Source organism: Pteropus alecto, unplaced genomic scaffold (genome assembly GCF_000325575.1).
Source record: "Pteropus alecto unplaced genomic scaffold, ASM32557v1 scaffold94, whole genome shotgun sequence".
Classification (NCBI taxonomy): domain Eukaryota; kingdom Metazoa; phylum Chordata; class Mammalia; order Chiroptera; family Pteropodidae; genus Pteropus; species Pteropus alecto.
In genome coordinates this window covers 8,133,422-8,157,215 of record NW_006437736.1, presented here as the reverse complement: position 1 = coordinate 8,157,215, position 23,794 = coordinate 8,133,422, and the positions used below count along the sequence as shown (strand labels likewise).

Here is a 23,794-nt window from a genome sequence, read left to right as displayed (position 1 = left end):
AGGCTCAGTTTTGCAAACATTACTATAATGACTCTTGGTCTCTAACCTGTAGTGTTCTATGTTACACAGTGTGTATTCATTTTGATATCCTTTTCCCTTTTGTCCCAAGATAACTCGCAAATTATAGTCCTGACCTTACTCCCAAAATTTGCCATGAAATATCTCGCTTTTATTATTATTTTTGCATCGCTCTAGTATGTCGATAGTCTTTGGAAACAAATGATGTCATTCTATTTATAGCAGTCTGTTTTTAGTAGTTCGATCACTGAAAACGTCAAATCCTAGAAAATATAGCATTCTTACGCGAGATGCACTTTTTTATTTTCTAAACGGGAAAAGGGTTAAAATTAGTTATTTATGACCTGCCATGTTTCATAAACAAATTTGAAGCAGTTCCCATCTCGATTTGAGCTCTGTTCTGTCACATGCTATAGTGCGACCCTGAGCCACCCCGAGTCTCAGCCTTCCCATCAGAGACGTGGGGCGATGCCTGCCCTGTTTTACCTTGTACATGACGTGATGGGGGTGAGAATGCTAAGATGCTATGTAAATGTGAGGTTTGTGTTCTTTTGCCTCTTCTGTCTAGAATATTTCCTGTCCACCATAGTGAGGAACTCTATGTGGTGTGTTGTACTTTTAGCCTTGAAGGGAATCACATCCACTTTAATCTCTGTCTCCGCTGCCACTTCTCCCATGGTTTGGCCACCGTCGCCTCTCATCAGGATTATTGCAGCTGCCTCGTAGAGGAGTCTTTCTGCCTCTCATGTCCCCTCCTGTCCACTGTTCTCCATGCTGCCAGAAGTGATCTTTTTGAAATGAAAATGGGATCCTGCTCTCTAGGCAAAATCCAAACTTCTTAATGTGGTTTATAGTCTGGCCGTGGCCCACATCTCCTTTTCTTACACTATTCAGCTGATAACTCACAGGGTTGTCTATGTTGATAGCTCTCTGCCTGGATCTTTCTCCTTAGATGTCACTTCCTCCAGGAAGCCTTACCTGATACCCTCTAGTCTTGATCAGGTGTCCTCTCACCTGTGCCCGCTACCCTCCCCCAGCACTCTTCACCCCACTCCCCCATTATAATAACAGTGACTTTGAACCAAAATGGTCTGTGTGGGCCGTCTGGATTGTTTGTTGAAATGTTCAGACTGCCTGGCACCTAGCACTTCCTACGTGTGGATGAATGAGTGTGAGACTGCCCAGACACAGAGCTGGTTTATTTACCAGCAGTCATACAGTTAGTTACATTGTGGTCACGGTGTCACTCAGAATACAACTGACCTTCTCTTATTTTCTTAACAGACAAAGACGCGAGTAGCGGGAGTTATAACCTTTCCACCGCCACGACAGGCAGCTACTACAGTTGTGTCAGCCAGATCACCATAGGTGAGCAATTGTGTCGTTTTGTTTTATAAACATTGTTATTGCTTGGGGTGGGTGGGCCAAGGAAGGAGTGAGTAGAAAATGCAGTCGTATGAGCATTTTATTTTCAGAATCAGAGCAATTGCTTGTGGACGGCACCTGCTGGAGCGCCCTCTTGTGGGCGCCTTGTTGCTTTTGCATAGAAATGAACAGAGGCAGTGGGGTCCAGAGAGATTTAAAAAATCCAGGTTTGCCCAACTTTTCATCATTTGTTTTAACTCTTTCATTTGTGTATAACCTGTGTGATTATGTACTTAATGTTAAAAATGACTTTTAAAGATTTTTGTTCATCTAATTTAAAAATAAATTTTATGTCATCACTGTAAATAGGAAACGTATGTTATTTCTCATAAGTCTGTATGAGATGTAGGCATACAGTTCATGAGAAGCGTGAGGCGTATGGATGTACGTGGACAATAACAACAAATCAGTGTTAATGAATGCTACCTACGCTTTGAGGACTCCTGTGTGTACCAGCCACTCTGTCCCCTGACTTCTCAGAAACTCGAAGTCTGCAGCTTGGGGCATGAGGTTTTCCATCGCTCCCCTCCTCATTGAGGGTTCCCCGCCAAGGGACAGTAAGACACTCTGTGCTCACCCAACACTCTCTCCCAGCTGCTTTTCTATGCAACCTTAAGCATGTTTTATTTTGGTCAAAAAAGAAAGAGTGACCCTGATAACTTTTCTGTTTACTGAATCCTTCCTCTCCCACTTCCTTTCAAAATGTCCTTGATTCTAGAATCTCAGCTACTGACTTAGAAGAAAAAAAAATGATAATTGCAGCTACTATCTATTCGTTCTTCTTATTTGCCAGGTGCTTTTGACCCTTGACATACGTTGTTTTACTTAATTAACTCTGAGGAAGGTACTCTTATTTCTCCATTTGTCAGATGAGGAACTTGCTCTTTGCCACCCAGCCAGAAATTTCAATCCAGGTCTGCTTGACACAGCAGCTCTTGCTCTTAAACACTGTATCATGGTTTCTTAAACACCAGTATTATGGACCTCTACAAAAAGAATAATTATGACCCTCTATGATGAATTGAAATTATTTTTATTCTAAGGATAGTAAAGTATGTTCAAACATAAAACTAAATATGTTCCTATATTCCAAATAGCCATAAAAAATCACATTTACATATAAAATTTAAAACACTGTCAAGCAAAAACAAAACAAATTTACCACATTAATTTAATATGGTGGATGTTGTTATTTTGCTAGAATGCAGTCACTGCCGGTAACGCACTGTGGCACTGGCTGCAGAGATGTAGGTCCAGACAGCTTTACTACTGGGAATCGATGGGATGGTAACTCTGCTTTGCTACCACCTTTCCCTGTCTACCCCACTGTGAAATCTCTGCTAATACTCACTCAGGTGAGGTGATTAGATCCTCATTTGACGTGCATGTACCTCGACATATTTCTCTCTCTCTTTTTCTCATTAAGTGTACCAGTTGGGGCCAACTCGATGGAAACACCCAATCAAACCCAGGCACTAAAATTAACTGGCGGAACTTGGTTCACAGTATGCACCTATTAATTTTAGGTGATTAAATTAACTTTAAAATGGAAAGTAAAAAAAAAAATTTAAAAATTCTCGTGGGGCGCTCATGGACCCTGGTTTGCAAATAATACATAAAATGTCATTGCTAAAGACATATGTTAATCCCCGGGAAGTCATTTGGAGTTCAGCGTAGGAGAGTGACAAGATGAACATGTCAATGAAAGAAGGTTATTCTAGTGGGGAACAGAATGCATTTCACGTGGGAGAAGAGCTGCGGTCTTGACGTGAGACGGTAATGAACTTGGGAGGTGGATAAAAGGCGGGTCTGGAGGGGGAGGCGTGGCAGAGCTGCCAGGGCTAGTCATTGACTGGATATGGGAAAAGATAAGTGTGCCTTGAGCTTTTGAGTTAGGGTGACGGGGAGTCTGAACTATTCCTAGCAGTCAGGAAGAGGAGTCAATGGCTATAGGTTAGATGTGTTGGGTTTGAGGTGCCTGTGAAACTGCTGCCACCTTGAAATGTTCCACAGGAAGCTGGAAATGGGGAGAGAACGGGCAGGAGCTGCAGACGAGCTTGTAGAGAGCCAAGGACCAGTCTCCAGGGGAGGTGCAAATAAGGTAGAAATGATGACAGAGGGAGGGAGACCAAATGAGCACATGTCTTGGAAAGCCCAAAGAATTTCTAGAAGGGGAGACTGAGGAGAGTTAACGTCTGCTCTGGTGACATCCCAGAGAGTCGTATCTGTGGATGGTGGTTTGGGAGCCAGCCTGCAAAGCTCCGAATAAGGAGTGATGAGCTGTGAATAGAGACTTCTCCTTTAAGGGACTTATTAGTGAAAGTGGAGGGGTCGCTAGCGAGGACCATATAATATCTAACCCTCTGGGAGCTTTCTTTGTGCCAAGTGCTGTTCTAGGTACCTTTTCTCGACTCATCTTATCCTCACGACAGTCCTGTGAGGTAGATACTATTATTTTCTCCATTTTATAGATGAGAAAACTAAATTCTCTAGAGGTTAAAAAAGGTTACGAAGGATACATGGGCGAGAGCTGGGATTTGTACTTAGATAATCTATCTCCCATTGGACAAAACTTTTGCCACTTGCCATCTTGGCAGCCTGGCCAGCCATGGGCCAGGTGCCCTCCCCTGGTCCTCTTAGCTGCGGCCACCATGTCAGGGTGGTATAGATTGAATCGTGTCCCCCAAAAGGGTGTGTCAAAGTCCTAACCCCTGGTACTTGTGAATGTGATCTCATTTGGAAATAGGGTCTTGGCACATGTAACCAAGTTGAGATTATATCATTTAGGGTGGGCCCTGATCCAATGCGATTTGTGTCTTTATATGAAGGGACACAGACATACGGGGGGCACCATGTGATGGCGAAGGCAGAGGTTAGTGCGATGTATCTATACGTGAAAGAGCACCAAGGGCTGTCCGCAGCATCAGAAGCAAAGAAAAGGGTAGGGATCAGATTCTCCCCCAGGGACTTCAGAGAGAGCCCGGCCCTGCTGACATCTTGATTTTTATACTTCCGTCTCCAAAACCGAGAGAGAATACACTTCCGTTGTTTTCTGCCCCCCAGTTTGTGGTACTTTGTTATAGCAACTCTAGGACACTAATATAACAGGTTCTTATGGAGCTATATAGTTGCCTCTGAAGGAGAGGTGGGTGTGACAGACAGTTTTCTCAGAAGGTGATGGGACAACTGAAAGGGCCTTGAATGTTGCTTCAGTTCCCTGACTCAAAATGGTTGAAACCATAAGGAAATTTATTAGTTTACTGAACAGGGTAGACCAGAGGAAGAGAGAGCTATTCTTACGATAGGTTGATTAAGCTCCTCAATGATGTCGTGAAGGACCTTCTCCCCTTTGCATTGCTCAGAGAGTTTGTCTTTGTGGTGGCAGCCACATGGCTGCCATGGTTCCAGGAATTGCATTTAGACACAACAGTGATCAGAGAGAAAGGCGCTTTGGTGCCTTCCTCCGGCTTTCATTCGTGGAACTGAGAAGTTTTGTTCTGAAGAGCCTCGGAGACTTTTTCTATCTCATTGGGTGGGACTGGGTCGCATGACCATCGTTGATCCAATCATTGACCAGGAGGATGCAGATTATGCAGTTTATCTTCAGACCCATATTGAGGGAGGGGAGGATGAGGTTGACTTGCCCTCAGTCGCATGGCTAAGTGGGGTTGGGATGAATTCTCAAATAGAATATGACTCTGTTGGGAGGAAGGAGGGGGATGGATTCTGCACAGGCATCAGGCGGTGTCCAACACCCACAGTCTGTCCAGCACAAAGCACTTTTGCAATATTTGTAGTAAAAGCAGAAGATAATTAACAACCTTAGCTCAGAGTAGGAGGGAGGGCAGATTGCTAGATCATCCAAGTTCTTTTTTAAAAGCTCCTTTTATTTTTCATTTCCTTCACTTTGGTTTTTCTCTTACAGAATAGTCATTTCACAAGGAAGTGTGATATCTGTGAAGGAATTCCAGTTAAGAAAATATCACACTTGTGGATTTCCTATTATTGTAATTTCTGTAGGAACTATGTCCTGCCCAAAGCAGAGTTGCCAAAAAATTTCAAGAAATACAACAGTGACTCCTTTTGAAATCATTATTTGTTCATAAGACCTTTGGATACCTCCTTATTTTCTGATAGTAAACATGCATCTTACCCATGTCTGAGAGATTTAAGGACTTTATCGTTAATTAACATCATTTTTTTCTCAAGACAGCCTGCAATTTTGAGTTTTCCTTACATGTCTCTCTCTACGATTTTGAGTCTAGTGGGTGATAGTGTTGACATAGAACTTAAAGAGAGCTGAGACCTGCTCCTTCTGTGGGGACAGGATGGTGGGTGAGGGAGAATGGCAGGCTACTAATGTGACATTCCTGTTACTTGCCTCTTGGACACTTGGATGCCAGCCATTCCCCTGGATGGTTAACCCTTTCAAAATACTTCGTCCTCATTGCCACTTTTAAATTTAGGCTGGTCCATTTATATTCCATCACAGCTATGTAGACCTTATATCATTATATCATTTGTATAAACATGGATTAAAATATTTGCTAATGAACTCCATTTCTGGAGTGAATGATATAGTAATTTCCTCATCTAAAAAAAAAACTTGCTAGCTATGTGAACAATATCCTTTCAAAATTAAGTATATGTTATAAATCAGCTATAACTTTATAAAAGAACTGGTAAAACCTGAAATTGTGGAGAGTCCAAAGTTCTTTGGGACTGTGAAGCAACTCGCTTTCACACCGTGCTCTGTTCTGTATCACGAACCCCACCCCGCGCCCTGGGAGCTTGGGAATATGGAACCAGAAGAAGGATTTAAGCGAGTTTCTGAATGAAGCTACAAAGCAAGGAAACACATGGTTCTGTAATTATTCTTCTTGTGAAAGGATTCTCTGGTGTACATAGAAGGTAACGCGTTTTCCAATTTTTAATAAAAACGTAATGGGACATCGATTGAAATGGAGCATTCTGGAATTTCATTTCTATGGCCCAGGACACCCTTAGCAGCTGTAGGACGTCCGAGACTATCGATCAGCAAATGCACTAAACACATTTGCATCAGAGGCTGAGTCCAGCAGACGCGCTCAGGGGCGGCAGGCAGGTCAGCAGGATTCGCCTCGGTCTGCCACCGCGGCTCTGGCTCTTTTGCTCTTCCAAACATTGAGAATTTGTGTTCCGGTTGGATATTTCCAGAGTCTCCATATCCCCCACTCGAAGATTTCCATGCTTAGTTACTTTTAGGAAAGTGAACAACCAAGAAAAATGTAAACAACTCGGTCAGTGTGTCCTCAAGTTAGCATTTCCCTTCCCTTGAACATTCTGGTTCATTCAAATCCCTCCATGAAAAATTGTTCAGGAAGGAGTAAGTAACCTAAGAGCGATTTATGGGGAGACAGGCCCTGTTTCCAGCCCCCAGAATCCCTCTCACCACCCACTCTAGGCAAGGCAGGGTGGCTCAGTGGTCTAGAGCACCTGTGTTGTCTCTAGTGATCCTGGGCTTGAATCTTGACCATTATTTCTGTGTAGCTGTTGACCTTGGAGAAATAACAATGTCTCTTAGCCTCAGTTTCCTCATCTGTCAATGGGAATAATAGTACATGCCGACAGGGTTATTGTGAGGTTTAAATCAGGTGGTGCTCTGCACAGCGCCACTAAGTTAGATGGTATGGTAATTTTTAGTGGATTTATTATTTTATGACAATGCAGTCTATTGTTCATTCTAAGGTTTCAGCCATGCCTTCTCTGGGGATGACTGCTAGATTGATGACTCTGGTCCCGTTTCTTCTGATCTTCATTTCCATTTTTTTCCATCTTCCTGCCACATAGATACTTCCACTAAAGTTCCAACTCTTCATGCCTAAAAACACACCCAGACTTCCTCAGCCCTTGCAAAACCAGACCTTCTGAGGACACAGTTAGGTGAGGGAATCCACCATTCTGGTTGCCACAGGTCTTCTCTGACATCTTGCTAGTGGGGCACAAAGCTGGTGGCCCCACACGCCTTTCTTTCCATCTCTGTGTTGCACATCTCTCTGAACCTCTTTTCCTTTCTTGCTGCCCACACTTAAATCGTGTCCCTTAATAACGCTCACCTGGTCTCCACTTCATAGCCTCTTGCATCTAAGAAGAATTCAGTTAACAGTGGGGATCTACTGAGTGCCAGCTCTGAGTCTAGCTTTGTGCCAGGTACCGGTAGGAGAGGAGTGAGGGAGAGTCACAGAGGAACACTGGGAGAGAGTTTCAAAGATGACTGAGACACCCTCTGACTTTGAGGGATGCTCAGTTCATGAGGGAGGCACATGGAGAGAAAGGACACTTGGCTGTGAAGTATGGGCAGGGACTGTGACACGTCTGTGTTCTAGTGGTTTCTAGCATGGCAAGGGAAGGCTGCCCCACACCGTCGTTCGGTCTCCTCCCTTGTTACCTCAACACCCACCCCCCAATTTGGACTTTCTCTCCATACACCTCCAGACTCACACATCAGCATCTATTACTGGGCCTCCCTTCACTATCGTGAAGGTAGCTTGGGGAAGTCAGAAAGCTTCCTAGAAGAGGTCACCACCAGAGGAAGAGACAGATTCTGCTGCTATTAATTTGATTATTCCAGTCCCCACTTCAGAAATGTTCAGGAATATTGTTTTGCCTGCCAAATAAAATCTTGTTTTCTTACCTTGGCATGTAAGACCCTCAGCTGTCATGTATCAACCTACCTTTCCATTCTTGTTTTTTTTTCTGATACTTATATTCTATTCTTAAATTCTGTGTCTTGGTTGCAAATGCAAAGGTTTGCCGAGGTGAGACATGTAAGACAAATGAGTGAAGGAGGCTAGGAGAAAGGTATTAGAGAGTGGTGGGGTCTGTGGCAGACTGGAATTCCCTTACTCCACCTCAAGAGGGTGTCTGCTGTGGTTGCTTCAGCTGACAGTTGTTATGTGGGAATGTGGCCCATTGTTGCTTGATTTATTTTTAGGAGAATATCAAGAGATTTTTCAAGCGAAAATAGAAAGCTGAATTTTTCTCTAAAATTTTATTGTTGGTGAATTTTAATTTGGTTTTATTTCATATTACGAAAAGTGTAGACTAAAAACACATCTGTAGGACAGATATGTTCCTCTGGCCTCTAGGTTGCAGGCCTTGCCTATGAGGTCAAGTTCATGCCACCTTCTTCATGATCTAGTCCTTCCATTAAAAGGGCTCTCTCCCCTGATATCCTGGGGGGAAATTTCTGTCCTGTTTTTAAACCATTTCTTTCATTTTATTTTGTGCTAGGGTTAGTTGTACTTTAGAGGAAGAAACAGATTTTGGAGTCAGACAGATCTGGGTTCAAATTCTGCTTCTGGCCCTTACTGGCTTTTTGACCTGGGGCAAGTTGAGATCTAGTTTCTTCATCTATAAAATTGAAATTAGTAAAATTCTTCTTGTACAATTGCTGTGAGGATTAGAACCCCTTATGCAAAGTGTCCAGCACATAGGCCTTCAGGTATTTTCTTATGAACAAAAGTCTTACCTCCTCTGCTAAAGGCAAAGACCTGGCACTGAGCACATAGTATGTGCTTAATAAACATATGTCAAATAAATGAAAATGATCCATCATCTGCCATGATTCCTGCCTGTTTATTCATAAAGTAACATGCATCCTTACCTTAAATGGTGTTTGCTTTGACTCATAAATAAGATTTCTGGGAAATATAAAAACCACTACAGTATAAGGCTTTGATTGCTGCTCCTGACCTAATGTGTTTGTCTCGCCAGGTTACGATGTTGCTGGGCCTGTTGCAATTGGGTTCACCCACTGGAAAAATCCTTATGCACAAGGCAGACCTACCCTCCCATCAGATCTGCCTCTCTTCGTCTCCAAAGATGCAGGCATCCCTGTGTATCACCAATCCCTCACTCGAAAGACCGACCTGGCCACGCCTTTGTCCTGCCCAGCCTCACTGTCCATCACTCCAGTGCCTTCGTACAGCAGCAGCAGCCAGGAAACCCTGAGTCAAGACACGACAGGTAACATAGTTGGCTTCCTGTGGGAGATTCGGGACTCGGTATATTTAGGTTCACGCATTTGTCTGCTAACCAAATTGTATCTGTGTTTCTGCTTGTGTGATGTTACGGACTCCAGCAGTTTCCCCATATTAATAGCTTGGCTGTACCAGAAGGAAGGTTGGATGTGTTCAAAATATTTGGTTTAAGTCTATATTTGACCTAGTTCTATTTGGTAAAATGATCATCTGGAAATCAACCTGGAGTTAGAATCCCAAGTTTTGTCATATGACTTTTTGTTGGTTTGCTTAATTTCTTTAATCCTCTATTTAATGACAAGGTATCTATCTTGTACTAAACTCTTGTAGTCAAAAAGTCATGCAGAACAGTTGGATCTGTGTCAGTGGTCTGCACACCACTGCCAGTGGGTCAGATCTGGCCTGAGTAGTTCAGCCCAAGAACTAAAAATAGTTTTGATTTTTAAAAATGATTGGTGTCTTAGTCTATTTGGGTTGCTATTATAACAAAATAGCACTGACTGGATAGTTTGTAAACAACAGAAATTTATTTCTCACATTTCTGGAGGCTGGAAGTTCAAGGTCAGGGTGCCAGCATATGGTGGAATGAGGGCCGTCTTCTGGGTCTCAGACTTCTCATATGTCCTCACATGGCAGTAGGGTCTAGGGAGCTCGGTGGGGTCTCTTAAAAGAACACTAATCCTGTTAATGAGGGCTCCACCCTCATGTCCCCAAGCACTTCCCAGGGGCCCTACCTCCTAATACCATCACATCAGGCATTAGGATTTTAACATATGAATTTTGAGGAGACACTAACATTCAGACCATACAGCTGGAAAAAATTAGGAGAGTAATGATATTTTGAGACACGGGAAAGTTATGTGAAATTCAGATGTTAGTATTCATTTATAAAGTTTTGTTGGGACACAGCCACGCTCACATATTTACACATGGTCTCTGGTTACCTTCTTGTGAGTAATTGTGGCAGAGACCATATGACCTGCAAAGCCTAAAATATTTACTGTCTGGCCCTTTGCAGAAAATTTTTGCTGACTGCTGACTATGCGATCCTTGGGGGTCGCAACTTAAACAATCAGGGCAAGAAAACTGCTTACAACATCTTGCCTTAAAATTTACGACTTATATTACACTTTAAATGAGTTACAGAAAGTTTTGCCTATGCAAGGATAGCCCGTTAATTGTTTTTATAATAAGTCTGAATTGGAAGTTTACTGTAAAATCCATCCTGCCACATTTTTCTTATATAGATATAGCATTTAGAGATAATGGTCAAGTTGGCTAAATCCAATGTGCAATTCCTGTTCTGGAAATCCAGTCTTTGAATGTCTACACTCAGCATTCACAGTGCCACTCAACGATCCATAGGAGCTGCCACCTAGAGATGAGATGCTTATATTGCAGAAGTTCCAGATGATCAAAAGCAATCTTTAAAGCAGCAGATTGCAGACTCCACTAAATGTTCAGTCACCACTGAATTTGTTAAAAATGAAGATTCCTGGACTCCACCCAGGGGATGCTGTGTCTATGCATAGAGTGAGCTTCAGCAGCCTGCCCGCTGCAGCCTGACCGTCCTGGGAGTTTGATTCCCATACACACCTTCGGGGACCCCCTCTGAAGTGTCTTTGGTTAAATGACTAGATGGGAATAGAAGAGGTTGATACTGTAGAGTACTGGCGACATTTGCCTACCATCAACTCTACCACTGCAAAACTACCTATCTCTCGTCCTCATGGAGGGTTAGTTTGAGAGTAGAAAAATCATATCTGGGGTGTGAACATTTTTCCATATGTAAGTTTGAAATCTGGGTTTTGATGTCATCACGAAGGGAAATCGACTCTGATTGCTTTAAAATTTTAGTAAAATCTGAAGTTAAGAAATAAAGTGCTGCCTTTGGCCAGGTTAGCTGAAAGGTTATGACATTTTGTGACAAAAAGGAGTGTGAAATGGCAGCTGTCAGATTAACAATTTACCACGTTTCCCTTTGAGTTGGCTTTTCTCTATGCGTAGAGCACCGTACTCTGATATTTGGAAGAGGTTTCTATTTTTAGCTTGTAGTTTTCAAAAGACAAAAGCCCATAATTCTCTTCATTCCTTGGAACTGTCCATTAGCAATAAAATACTGAATTTTTCCAAGCAACTGGTATTATTGTTCGTATACCTACAAAGTAAGCCCGAACATTTAAAGATGTATTACACAAGCATGTGGTATTTTATTATAGAAAAATTTAGATGCTGGTATAGCTTCTATATAAATCTCAATGATGATTTATACAGAAAATGAATTCTTACTAGAATTTATTAATCAAAAACTTTTTACCAGAATTTATTGATTTTAATGTATATTTTTGTGTGAAGCTTCCAGTTTCCTTTTTTCTTCTTGTTTTTTTAAAAAGTAAATTTTATTGTTTGTTTGAAGCTTCCAGTTTCCTTTTTTCTTCTTGTTTTTTAAAAAATAAATTTTATTGTTTGTTTATACATACACGTGTGTGTGTGTGTGTGTGTGTATGTGTGTGTGAGACTTTGGTTGCTAGTTTGAAAAAAACTCTGGGGTGAGGTGAGTCAGGTCAGGTGTATGACAATGCCCTACAAATTTCAGACTTTGCTAGGCATACAACCCTTCATATTTCTAAGGTGTCTTTCTTCTGCATAAACTGCAGGTCTGATGTAGAGGAGCTGATAAGTTGTAGGCACAAAATAACCATACAATTATTCATCGATTGTTGACATTTTCTTACGTTTAAGAATTTATCTAAACACATTTAAAAATCATTTTTTTCCATTTTCATAAACCCCATTACTCTACAATTCTAGAAGCAGTTTAAAAAACATCAAATGACTAGAGCTTCTTGAGTTCTCGTGTTTTGAGCTGTTTTTACTCTCGCCACCACCCTGTTCCATCTTTCTTTCCCTTCATCATGTGACTAACTTGTACAGCAGGTTTTCTTGAATTCAAGATTACCTAATCCCATTTGCCACCATGTGCAGTGGAGAACCTGTGAAACTCTGCATGGTGGCCCTGGATGTAGTGTTCTTTCCTCATGGCAGAAACGTTTTAATCACTGAATAAATGATAGCAGGTTAACTTGGAAAAACAGTCTCCAGTTTTGGGCTTGCTCCGTCCGTCCGTCCGTCCGTCCATCCAACACATACAAAGTTCCTACTCTGTGCCATATTCTGTGATAAATCCTTGGGATAGAAAATTGAGAAAGGCATCACCGCTGTCTGGGGAGCCCAAAATCTAGAGAAGGATACAGATAAGTAAATCAAGTTATTTTAATTCAGTGTGATAAAAGCTTAGATAGAAAATTTCACGTTGGGCAATCACATACAGACGTACTTTTATTATTTAATTACTGTGCTGTTAAAATACTAATAGTATTTTAATATAAAGCTATACCAGCATCAAATATTCTGTAAAAATATAACATTAAAATATATTAGCAAAATATATTGGGTACAAAAGATATTACTAAATTATTTCTTCAATTAGCAGAAGGTGAATTTGAGAGAACTGTAGGAAAGTTGGGAAACTGTCTCCATCTCAGATATTCTGTGTGGTTTTGATAATTTTTGATGACCAAGCTTTAAAACTTGCAGCATCACCACTGTACAATGTACATCTTTGGTCACTTCCCTCTCCCCCCCACCCCCAGCTGATTCTCAATCAGTTTCTGCCATTGTATTCAGTTCTCAGCTGCATGCTGATGACTCCAAAGCAACATTTCCCTGTCTGATTTCGCTGACAAGCTTTAAAGATGTACTTAGCCTGCCAGACTTTTCAGGCTGGATATATACCACACATTTTAAAGCTTATGTCCCGTAAGTGGAACTGTCTTCTCGTTGCTCTCAAAATTCAATTTATTACTCTATTTAATGGTGTTACAGTCTATCCAAACTCCAAGTATAAAAACTGGGTGTTTTAACCTTCTGCTGGCCATCAGCCTCCACAGCCAACTGGCTAACACATTCATAATGTCTGTCTTTGAACCATCTCTAATTCAAAGCCTTCTCTCCATCCCTACTGATACTCTCTCAGCGTAATTTCTCATCATCTCTACCTAGCTTAGTGCAGCCATCTTGTAACGAGCCTCTCTACATTTTAATTTTTCTGCGTCTACAGGGTTAGCTTTCCGAAATTCAAATCTTTCTCTCTCCCTCCCTTCTTCCATTTGTTCTTTCTCCTTGTGCCCATGCCGCCTGGAACACATCTGTTGCTTCCCCATTGCCAGTAAACTGTAAACACTACATACATGGTACATGAGGGCCTTCCTAACTAGCTTTAACTGACCATATAGTATCTTTCTCTATTCTCTCTAGATGTATCCACACAGTAGTTACACTTAATTCTTTACTGTTCCATAAAGATTCATGATTTTTCACATACTGTGCCATCTGTTTGGGTGTCATTTTAGTCTCTTAAACCCAGCTAAGAGGTGACCTCCTCTGAATTCTTTCCATTTTTTCTTTGCATTTCCATTAGCAATACCTCTAGACATCTTGAGTTTTGCTCTTATTACAGTGCAAAATAATTTTCATGTGTCTTGTTAGTTTATAAGGTGTAAAGTTCTTGAGACAAGAATCAGTGTCTTAATCATGTATTTCTTTGGTCAGTGTACAGCCAAGCATTAGAGGGTATGTTTTTTATGACCAGTTAAACTGCAGATTAGACATGGTTGAAGAGAGAATTAGGCCTGGAAGATACATCTGAAGAAATTAATTCAAATGCACTATAGAGAGATAAGAGATAGGAAAATAAGGAAAATATAGAAGACAGAATGAGAAAGTCCAACAACATACATTTAATAGAAATCCTTTTCTGGATTATGAGAATAGAAAGAAGGAGAGGGAGGAAGAGAAGAGGAGGCAAGGAGGAAGAGGGACCTGCACAGAGAAAAGGCCATGTCTGAGAATTTTCCAGAATTGATGAGAAACAAATCCTTTGATTTATGAAACAATGACTGCTAAGCAGAATAAATAAAAACTAATCCACACATAAACATTTTGTTGTGAGTCAACAAAAAACAAAGGGAAAAATCTGAGAAATAATCTGTAAATGAGAAACAAGCTGAGTGTAGACTTTCCAATAGTAATGAGAGAGGCTGGAAGACATCTTGGTATCTTCAAAGTGCTGGAGAAAATAACAGGCCGTGCAGAATTCCAAATCCAGCTAAGTGATCATTGAAGACAGAGGTCAGCATAAGAATATTTTTGGAAAAAGACTGGGAGAGTTTACCCAATGCACATGTACTTAAAGAATGATCAGAAAGCCTATTTTAGAAAAGACAAAACTTGAATCTGGAAGAAAGGACTAAGATTAAGGAAACGAGAGAAAAAATATATTTAATTCAAACAGATTCCTCTAGAAGAATGGTTTTCAACCAGGAACGATTTTGTTTCTCAGGGAACATCTGGCAGGATGAACATCTGGAGGTATTTTTGGTTGTTACAACTGGGCAAGAGGTATTACAGGCATAGCGGGTAGAGGCCGGGATTGCTGCTAAACATCCTGAAATGCATGTGACATCCCCTAACTCATTGTCCCATGTTCATCATCAATGCCTGATGTTGCTTCCTCCTTTGAATTTCTCTTCCTAGGTGTTGTTCCTTGCTTTTGCAGTGGACCCCCGCCTTCATGGCATTCCCAAGGCTCTGCTCCTACCCCTGCAGCTGTCCTTGATAAAGTATTTCCTTAGCACCTTTGATTTTTGCCCTTTTCCCTGTTTCTTTGTGTCCTTTAATTCTTCCTAAATTCAATCTCATGCTGCACCTAGGCCTTTTCTTTCTCACTTACATTGGTTCCTCAGCCTTAGCACGTCTGACATTTTGGGCTGAGTAATTCTTTGCTGTGGGGGGCCCCTCTGTGAATTGTAGACATGTGGCAGCACCTCTGGCCTCTACCCAGCTGGATGCCGGTTGTGACAACCAAAATATCCCCAGATATTGACAAATGTCCAATATTGGGGGGAGGGCAAAAAATTGCCCCTCCTTTAAAACCACTGATTTATACCAGTTAAGTCTGGTTCTGTCTCTGGAGCTCTGTGTCGCGGGAGTAATCTGGTAGTCTAATTATTGAGAATGGGTTCATGGGTTAGAATGAGTTTCGCCCTTTATTTAACAAAGGCCTTTTGCGAACTGTGCCTTGATCAAAATCCTGGAGTGAATTTTTTTTTCCAAACAGGGAGATTTTTTTCCCGCTGAAGATACAGGCGACAACTTTGAAACTTGCCCACCAGCCGCCAATATATAGTCGGTCCTCTGCAATTATGCTATAAATCAGAGCTCCTCCATTTGTGTTCAAGACCAGTGGTAATCTCCCTGCATCCCTATACATGAGAATAAGGGAGAGCTCATCCCTTTTGCCTGTGCCCTCCTTCCATAGTCTCCTGTGTGTCACCACTTTCCCCCTACTGGTCTCCTGGGAGAGTTGAGTTTTAGAAAGAGATCGTTAATGAATTCCAAACATTCCTTATGGATTTTAAATATGTTCTTCATTTATGAAAGGGAAGGGAGATGTGAAATGACTATTCTAGGTCAGTGAGCATTTCCCAAAAGTCTAGCTTTTACTGTGTACCTACAGTCTGAGCACAGCTTTGTGTCCCGTCATAGGATGGAAGGTGTTCATTTACATTCTCTAGTGGTCTTGTTGGGCTTACCAGTGCGTCTGCATGTGCGAGCTCAGAAAACTTGAAATATGATGAACTGTGATGGTGCTCTGAACTTGCCTTAGAAGAAGTACCCATTTAATAGCACGAATTTCTTTCAACAAATTGGGAGCAGATACATTCAGAATTAATGCCAAAGGAAACAGGGAGGTTTTAAATTTCAGAGGTAGAGTGCCACAAAAAATGACTCTGCAATTTGAGCTACTGATGTGACCACGAGATGAGTGTAATCTGACCCCGCTGGGAGAAGGCATGCTCCCTTTTAGAGATGCTCAGTGATGCTCATTGACCCGCCTCTGCTTGCATACCGTGTGCCCGGCAAGTCTAACACTGAAATTTCTGCCTCAGTGTTCGCTTAGCCAAATTCACAGTACACAGTAATGGGAGACCAGCTACCACTCTGAAAAATAGGACACATGAAAATTAGACACAGCTTCCAAACCATTATATTTAAAGTGGGTTTCTTATAGACAACATAAACTTGGGGCTTCTCTCTGAAAATCTGTCTTTTAATGATGTAGTTAGATCACTCACATTTAAAGTGGTTGTTGCTCTAGTTGGATTGATATCAACTATTGTCACTGCTTTCTATTCATTGCATTTGTTTGCCGTTTCTTTTTTCCTCCCTCTTTCTGCCTTCTCTGGTTTTAACTGAATATTTTATATGATTTTTTTTTTTTTTAATGGAATGGGTACCTACCCACTTCTCCCTATACCTGAATTTTTTTTTTTTTTTTCCAAAATGTTTCTGAATGAGTGTTTTGATTTTCATCTTGGACTAAATTTCCTGGTAAGGTTCATACAGTGGTTAGCCTACTTAAGTTAGGATGTTATACAGGTAAACCACTTGTCCTGGCTTTTTGGAAAGTGATTTTTGGTTTTCTAGAATACTGACTGGATAGAAGAAGACGACCAGACTTTGAGTAGAGGTACTTCAGGTGAGAGACTGCGATTTCAAGCAATGGGGCTGATTTCAGGGCGGCTGGGGGAAAACGGGTCTTTTACATTCAAGGTCGAGCACTGAATGTGTTATCTATAGAGATACGATTATACGGAGTGGTTGGGTTCTCTAGGGCTTCTACTCCAGTATTCCATTTATTTTTGGCATTCCATGAGTTAACTGACATTTGTGAGCAGGCCCAGAATCTTAACCACCATTTATATGCCACTGCTCTGAGAAAATCTGACATTAGTTCGGGACCACTACCTGTACTTTAGAACTAAGAGGATCATTAGATGAGAGAGTCAGCTAAGATAGATAAATCACTGAGTTTTCTTCAAGTGTCCTAACTTTCCCCATTCTCCTAAATTTGGCTATATTCTTTTGTATGTCCCATCATTTAATTCTGATTCTAGCACAATCCTGTTAATTTCTTCTTCACGTGTGGTGGTTATTTAGTTTAAGGAGATTAAAAACATCAGTGAATCAGCGAATGATTAATGGCACATGAAGACAAAGCCAATTAAATGATGCAGCTATGAAGTTGAGGATTTCTGATATAAAAAAATGAAAATTTGATTTAAAGCTGTATTAAATCTGATTTGCAAAGAATGATGTATTTTAGAACCAAAAAGCATTAACATGCTCTAGTAAAGTCCACCGTTCGCCCAGTCATCTCAACTCTTGCTACTCAAAGTCTGTTCCTCAAGAGATAAGGCCTGACCTGGGATTAAACAATATATAGTCCAAAAGGGTCATTTTGGAGATAGCTCCAATAGGACTTGGTGATTAATGGATGCGGTGTGCGAGTGAGTGGTCATCCCAAGTATTTCCAAGCTAAAATGTGATACTAAAGCTTCATAGTTTAAACCAGTGGTTCTCAAACTTCAATGTGAGTACAAACCCCCTGAGATTTTGTTAAACTACAGTTCCTCATTCAGCAGTGGGTGGTGGCGGAGGGTAGGTGAGAGTCTGCATTTTTAACAAGCTTCCGGGTGCTGGTTGTGGAGCTTGGAATTTAGTGCAAGACACAGATAAAAAATATTCCAAAGAATGTATGGTTACCGTCAGGCAGGTGCTGTGAAGGAAGGGGGCTTTCTTAGAGATCCTTAGCAGTTTTGTTTTTATTAAAACATGTGTCAGAATTCCCAAAACACACTCTATAAAGATATTTATTTGCTTTGTAGTGAGTCGTAAGTGGGAGGTCTGCTTATACCTTGTGATGGGAAAATTACTGACCTGTGCGGTATAAGAGTTCTATCTTTTTCATATACGTTGTTTAGATACTAAAAACCAACCAACCAAACAAAAAAACCCCCAACAACCATGGTCTTGATTTAAGAGGGAGCTTAGGTTTTAGTTTGGGTTCCCTGGGAAATAGATTCTGAGCCAGAGAGATGTATGTGTAAGGAGTTTATTGGGGAGAGCCTATGGGATCCGTGTCTGGATGTAGAGATGTGTGTGGGCGCAACAAGAGGGTGAAGGAAGCAGGATTAGGCAGAGGGAGGATTTGGACTGTGATGATACACAGTGGCCTTGGCCAATCACATAGGGAGATCTGGAACTGGGCCGGCCCCTCAAAATTGTCCCACAATGAGGCTTTTGTACCCTCTCATTATTACCTGGAGGCAGCCTGCTACTGGGGAGCGTGGTGACCTTGAGAAATTATCTTTGAGGGCAGAGCCGAGATAGGGACCCAGCTGAGAGCCCTGAGCACCAGCACTTGCAGCGGCTGGAGAAGTGAGCGCTCTGCAGTGTCCACTACGTCAGCTGACTCAGGTGAAGCGTTTAAGAGGATATAAGTGGGAAGGCAGTGTGGAGAGCACAGTGGAGCTCTCAAGCCACAAGGTTGGTGGGTCTGAAGCCCTTTGTCAAGGTGGGGAGGGGATGGCAACTGTTTGAGTTGAAGTAGGTTAAGATTTTTAGAAATGTGGCTTATGCATCCAGTGGGTTTGTGGATACCAGTCAACTGGTAAACCATTTTGAAAGCCAGGACCAAGTAGAGGATCGGGGCTCAGCGTTCTGTGGAGAAGGAAGCCCATCTGGGCAGATCTTCTGAGCTCTTCGATTCAGGTTCAGCTTGCAGTTCTCTCCAGCAAAGGGGCACCTAGAAGGTTGGGCGACACCCTCTGGTCACTGTTTGCCTAGTCATCTAGTTAGGAGGGTCTGTGTTTGGAAACTTTCTATAGTCTTTGTCTTTTTCAGGAAAATAAGGATACAGCTGATTTTTGGTTGTAATTGGCAAATGAGACAGTTGTAATTGGCAAATGGGACAAATCACACGTGAGGCAGTGTGATTTGTGTTCATTTATTAATAAACAGTGGTTCGAGCCCCTGCTATGTGTCAAGCACTGCAGATGGTGCTGGATATATTGTAGGGACCCAGACAGGGCTTTTTTCTTTATGGAATGTCAGTGGAGCTGGCGAGTGGATGTTAAATAATCATATAAGTAAGAAAATTCTGTTAGTTCAATAAAAGAAAAACCAGTATTGCAGCACAGGCATTGCTGGCTCTCGGCGATGCAGCCACTGGCCAGGGACCAGGGTGGACCGGCAGTGGCAGCTGTGCTCCAGGCTGGGGTGTGCCCACTGGGAACTCTAGGGCTGTGGCTGCAGGAAGGGGCAGTGGGTTGAGCTACCTCTGTGGGGTGGGGATCCTGTTAAGCCTGACTGGAGAATGGAGGTAATGGCTGGTCAGACCCGGGCTCCAACAGCCAGCACAGTATCCACGCTCCTCAAACAAACAAAAAATCCACTATGAGAGCATATCTCCAGAGGGAATTTAATTTAGATTTTGGAAACGGGTGAAGGCTCAGTGTGATAGTGGGTTGAGAGATCTCAAGGATGATTTGGAGCTGGTGAAGATTATCTCGACAATGTGGAATAGGAGACTGAAGACCAGGCTTTTCTTCCTAGGTCTGCCAATTACCTTGTTACCTTCACATGAAGGACTTGACCTCTTTGAACCTCGATTTTTTCATCTGTAGAATGGTGCTGTTCTGAGACTCAAATGAGATAAAATAGACAAAAGCTTTTAACATCCTAAAATATGAGCGAAAGCTGCTAGTCTTCTTTTTCTGGCCCACTGATTCCTTCTCTCTTTCCTGTCTGCTCATTTCTTCTGGATTGGCTTGGATGCTGAGTTTAGTGAGGTATAAAATTAAATATTTTTATGTTGTGGCCTTTCTCCCCTTCTCTTCTGTGCCAAGCACTGAGGATCTGAGGGTGTCTAAGACATGATACCTTTTTTTCTGAAGCTCAGCATCTAGCCAAGGAGAACTTGACAGTTCAACACATAACTCACTATAATGTGGAGCTATGAATAAAACGTTTTTATCCATCTTCTCCTGCATCTAATTGCTCATCAGTTCCTCTGCTGCAGAAATGTACCTCAGATCTACCCTCTTCACTTTTGGTGGTCATTTTCTCTGCCGTGGATCAAAGCTTTTTACTCTCACCTGGGCTGTAGCACTAGCCTCCTGGATGGCTTCACCTGCCTTCACTCCTTTTTCAGTCTGTTTTCTTTCCCACGCACTGGTATCATTGGCTAAAACATCGATCCCAACATGTTATTCCTTGGCTTAAAAACCATCAGTGAGCTTGGTAGTTTTACAATAAGTGGAACAAAGAATTGTAATATAACCCTGCGATTTCACTCCTGCGTATATACCCCAAAGAATTGAAAACAGGTGTATAAGCTTGTACACCGATGTTCATACCAGCACTAGTCACAGTCGTCAAAGTGGAAACAACCCAAATGTTCTTGAGCTGAGGAATGGATCAACAAAATGTGGTGTATCCATACAGCAGATATTATTCAGCTGTAAAAAGGAGTTAAGTGCAGATATATGCTACCGCATGGATGAATCTTAAACATTAAGTGAAAAAGCCAGACATAGAAGGTCACATATTGTAGGATCTCATTGATATGAAATATCCAGAATAGACAAATCTACAGAGACAGAGAGCGGATGGGTGGTCACCAGGGGCGGAGGGGTGGGGAGAAGGAATGATTGCTTAGTGTGTGTAGGGTTTCCTTTTGAGCAGGTTCTGAAACTGGAGAGTGGTAGGGTTGCACAACATTACTGAATATACTTAACGTCTCTAATGGTAACTTTTATTATGTGTATTTTACCAAAACAACATGAATGCAAATGAAAAAAGCCATCAGTGGTTCCTGACCAGCTGTAATTAGAGTTCAAACTTCATGGCATGGGTTTGAGATCCTCGTGGTCTGGCCGGGCCTGTCCTATTAGCTTTGTTGCCCCAAGCATCCTACATTCTGGCTCTGCCTGGTGTATTGTGATGTCTTCTGTCTTTGCTAACGTTGACCTCTCACCTGGAGTGTCCAGTTCCTCCTCTTTTGCTTGATGACATTTAAGGTCTGGCTCAAATGCCATTTCTCTATGAGGGCTTCCCCATGCTGCTGCTTCTGTGTTCCCATAGCACCTTATTCAGGTAATTAACCAAAATGAGTCATAGCTGAGTGTGTATTCACTGTGCCAAATGGTTGAGTGCCATGCAGGCAGGGAGCATGTGTGATCCGAATTTAGATCCCTATGGTCTAGCACAGTATGCGATACGTAATAGTTGATCAATGTTTATTGAGTTAAATGGCTTGATTAAGTTTTCGTTCCGTCCTTAAACTAAAGCTGTTTCCCTAATCCTTAATTGAAAACTCTGTAACAATCACTGTCCTTTGATTACAGTCATCACGGTTTACAGTTGTCCTTGGTTATCTTCATCTGATTACCGTTAATTGACTTAACCTTAACAAATTTCTTTCTCGCTTACTATCACCTGCTCAACTCAAATATGTGTTTTCTTGACAGTTCATGCACTCTGCTTTCCACTGCTCTCCAGTTTGCTGTTACTACGGCTAATGTTCTCTCACTTCCTTTTCTATACAGAGAAGTCCTGTGAAACCTTAACATTTAACCATTTTCACTCTTCTAGGGAAAGGACAAGTGACAAAGAACAGTTTTTTACTACATTTTTAGAGTATCCTTTGGTCTTAGAATAGCATTGTTTGCAAATGCTATTTGCAAACAATGGATCTGAATAATAAAGCCTTAGAAGAAATAGGGTATGTCCCCCACTTAGTCCATGAAGTCAGGACTTCATGTGTCATTATTAATTACTATTCGTGTCGTTATTTTCTCAAGCATTAGATACCAATTTTTTATTAGATGAAAATGCAACCACAAAAGTTTTAAAATTATAGTTAAGTGATTTTTGGATGTTTTACATTATCCACATCTATGGCTAGCCTCCCCACCTCTGGCAGCCAACAGTCCTTTCTTTGTTTTTATGAGTTTAGTTTTTAAAATTTTCATAGGTAAGATTGATTGTATGGTATTGGTCTTTCTTATTTTCATATTTGTCTAACTTATTTCACTTAGCATATTATTCTCAAGGTCTATCCGTGTTGTTGCAGGTGGCAGGATTCTCTTCTCATGCCCGCATGATATTCCTGTGTATGTGTATCACATTTTCTTTATTCATCTGTTGGTGGACACTTAAGTTGTTTCCATGTCTTGTCTATTATAATGTTGCAGTGAACACTGGAGTGCAGATATCACTTTAAGATAGTGATTTTGTTTCCTTCAGCTGGATCATATGTAATTGCTGGATCATACGGTAGTTCTATTTGTAATTTTTTTGAGAAACCTCCATACTGTTTTCCATAGTGTCTGTATCAGTTTATATCTCCACCAACAGTGCACAAGGGTTCTCTTTTCTCCACATCTTGGTCAGTACTTCTTATGGCTTGTCTTTTTGATAACAGCCATTCCAGCAGGTGTGAGGTAATATCTTGTTGTGGTTTTAACTTGCATTTCCCTGACAATTAGTGATGCTGAGCATCTCCTCATGTACTTATTGGCCTATTTATGTCTTCTTTGGAAAAATGACTAGTTCCTCTGTCCATTTTTAATCGGATTTTTGCTTTGTAATTGAGTCGTATGCGTTCTTTACTCTAGATATTAATGCCTTATCAGTTATGCGATTTGCAAATATTTTCATTCCTTGGGTTGCCTTTTCATTTTGTGGATGGTTTCCTTAGCCTGTGCAGAAGCTTTTTAGTTTTCTGTAGTCCCACTTGTTTGTTTTTGCTTTTGTTGCCTTTGCTTTCGGTGTCCAATCCAAAAAATCATTGCCAAGACTGATGTCAAGGAGGTTATTCCCCACTATAATTTCTTCAGGAAGTTTTATGGATTGTACTGCTAGCCTTGAATGTCAACATAGTAAAGCCTGCTAAAGAAAACGTTTTTGAGTTCTTTTCCTCATTTAATTTTAGAAGGGCCAAGATTTCCATATTGTGTTCTAAAACACACTTTACTTTGGAGTCTTCCCACATAAAAAACGGATTAATGAAGATTTCAAGATGAAACTGAAGGTGTCACTTTAGTTTGTGCACAGAAAATTATTTTATAATGTGATTTAATGATGGAATAAGCGTTGAGCAAGAAGCCTGAGACTTAACATGGGGCAAGAGAACAAGAAATTAGGCAATGCCTCATCTCTCCTCACCATACACACAATTCGATATTTAAAAAGTCTATCTTCCATCTTGAGGGAAAATTTGCTTAATAAATTCATTGCACTGTTTATTGAGAAATACTTTTATCTCTCGGCTAAAACACAGAATAATAGCCAGAAAATATGAGTTTTTGATTTGAACTTATCATTTATTCTGAATATTTTTACATATAGTAGGGGTGATAACA

The 23,794-nt window shown here is 41.3% G+C and overlaps 1 protein-coding gene across 10 annotated transcripts in view; it reads left to right on the top strand.

Moving 5' to 3' along the window:
- ANO4 (anoctamin 4) overlaps positions 1 to 23,794 on the top strand; it is a 332,447-nt gene that overhangs the window by 10,856 nt on the left and 297,797 nt on the right. For all 10 annotated transcript variants that reach the window (XR_003047093.1, XM_025048733.1, XM_025048727.1 and 7 more), the window contains exons 2-3: positions 1,303 to 1,386; positions 9,199 to 9,450. Coding sequence is in view for 9 of the 10 variants with exons in the window: in XM_025048733.1 (XP_024904501.1) it covers positions 1,303 to 1,386; positions 9,199 to 9,450 (336 nt within the window). In the remaining variant the exon portion in view is untranslated. The remainder of the gene's footprint in view (positions 1 to 1,302; positions 1,387 to 9,198; positions 9,451 to 23,794) is intronic.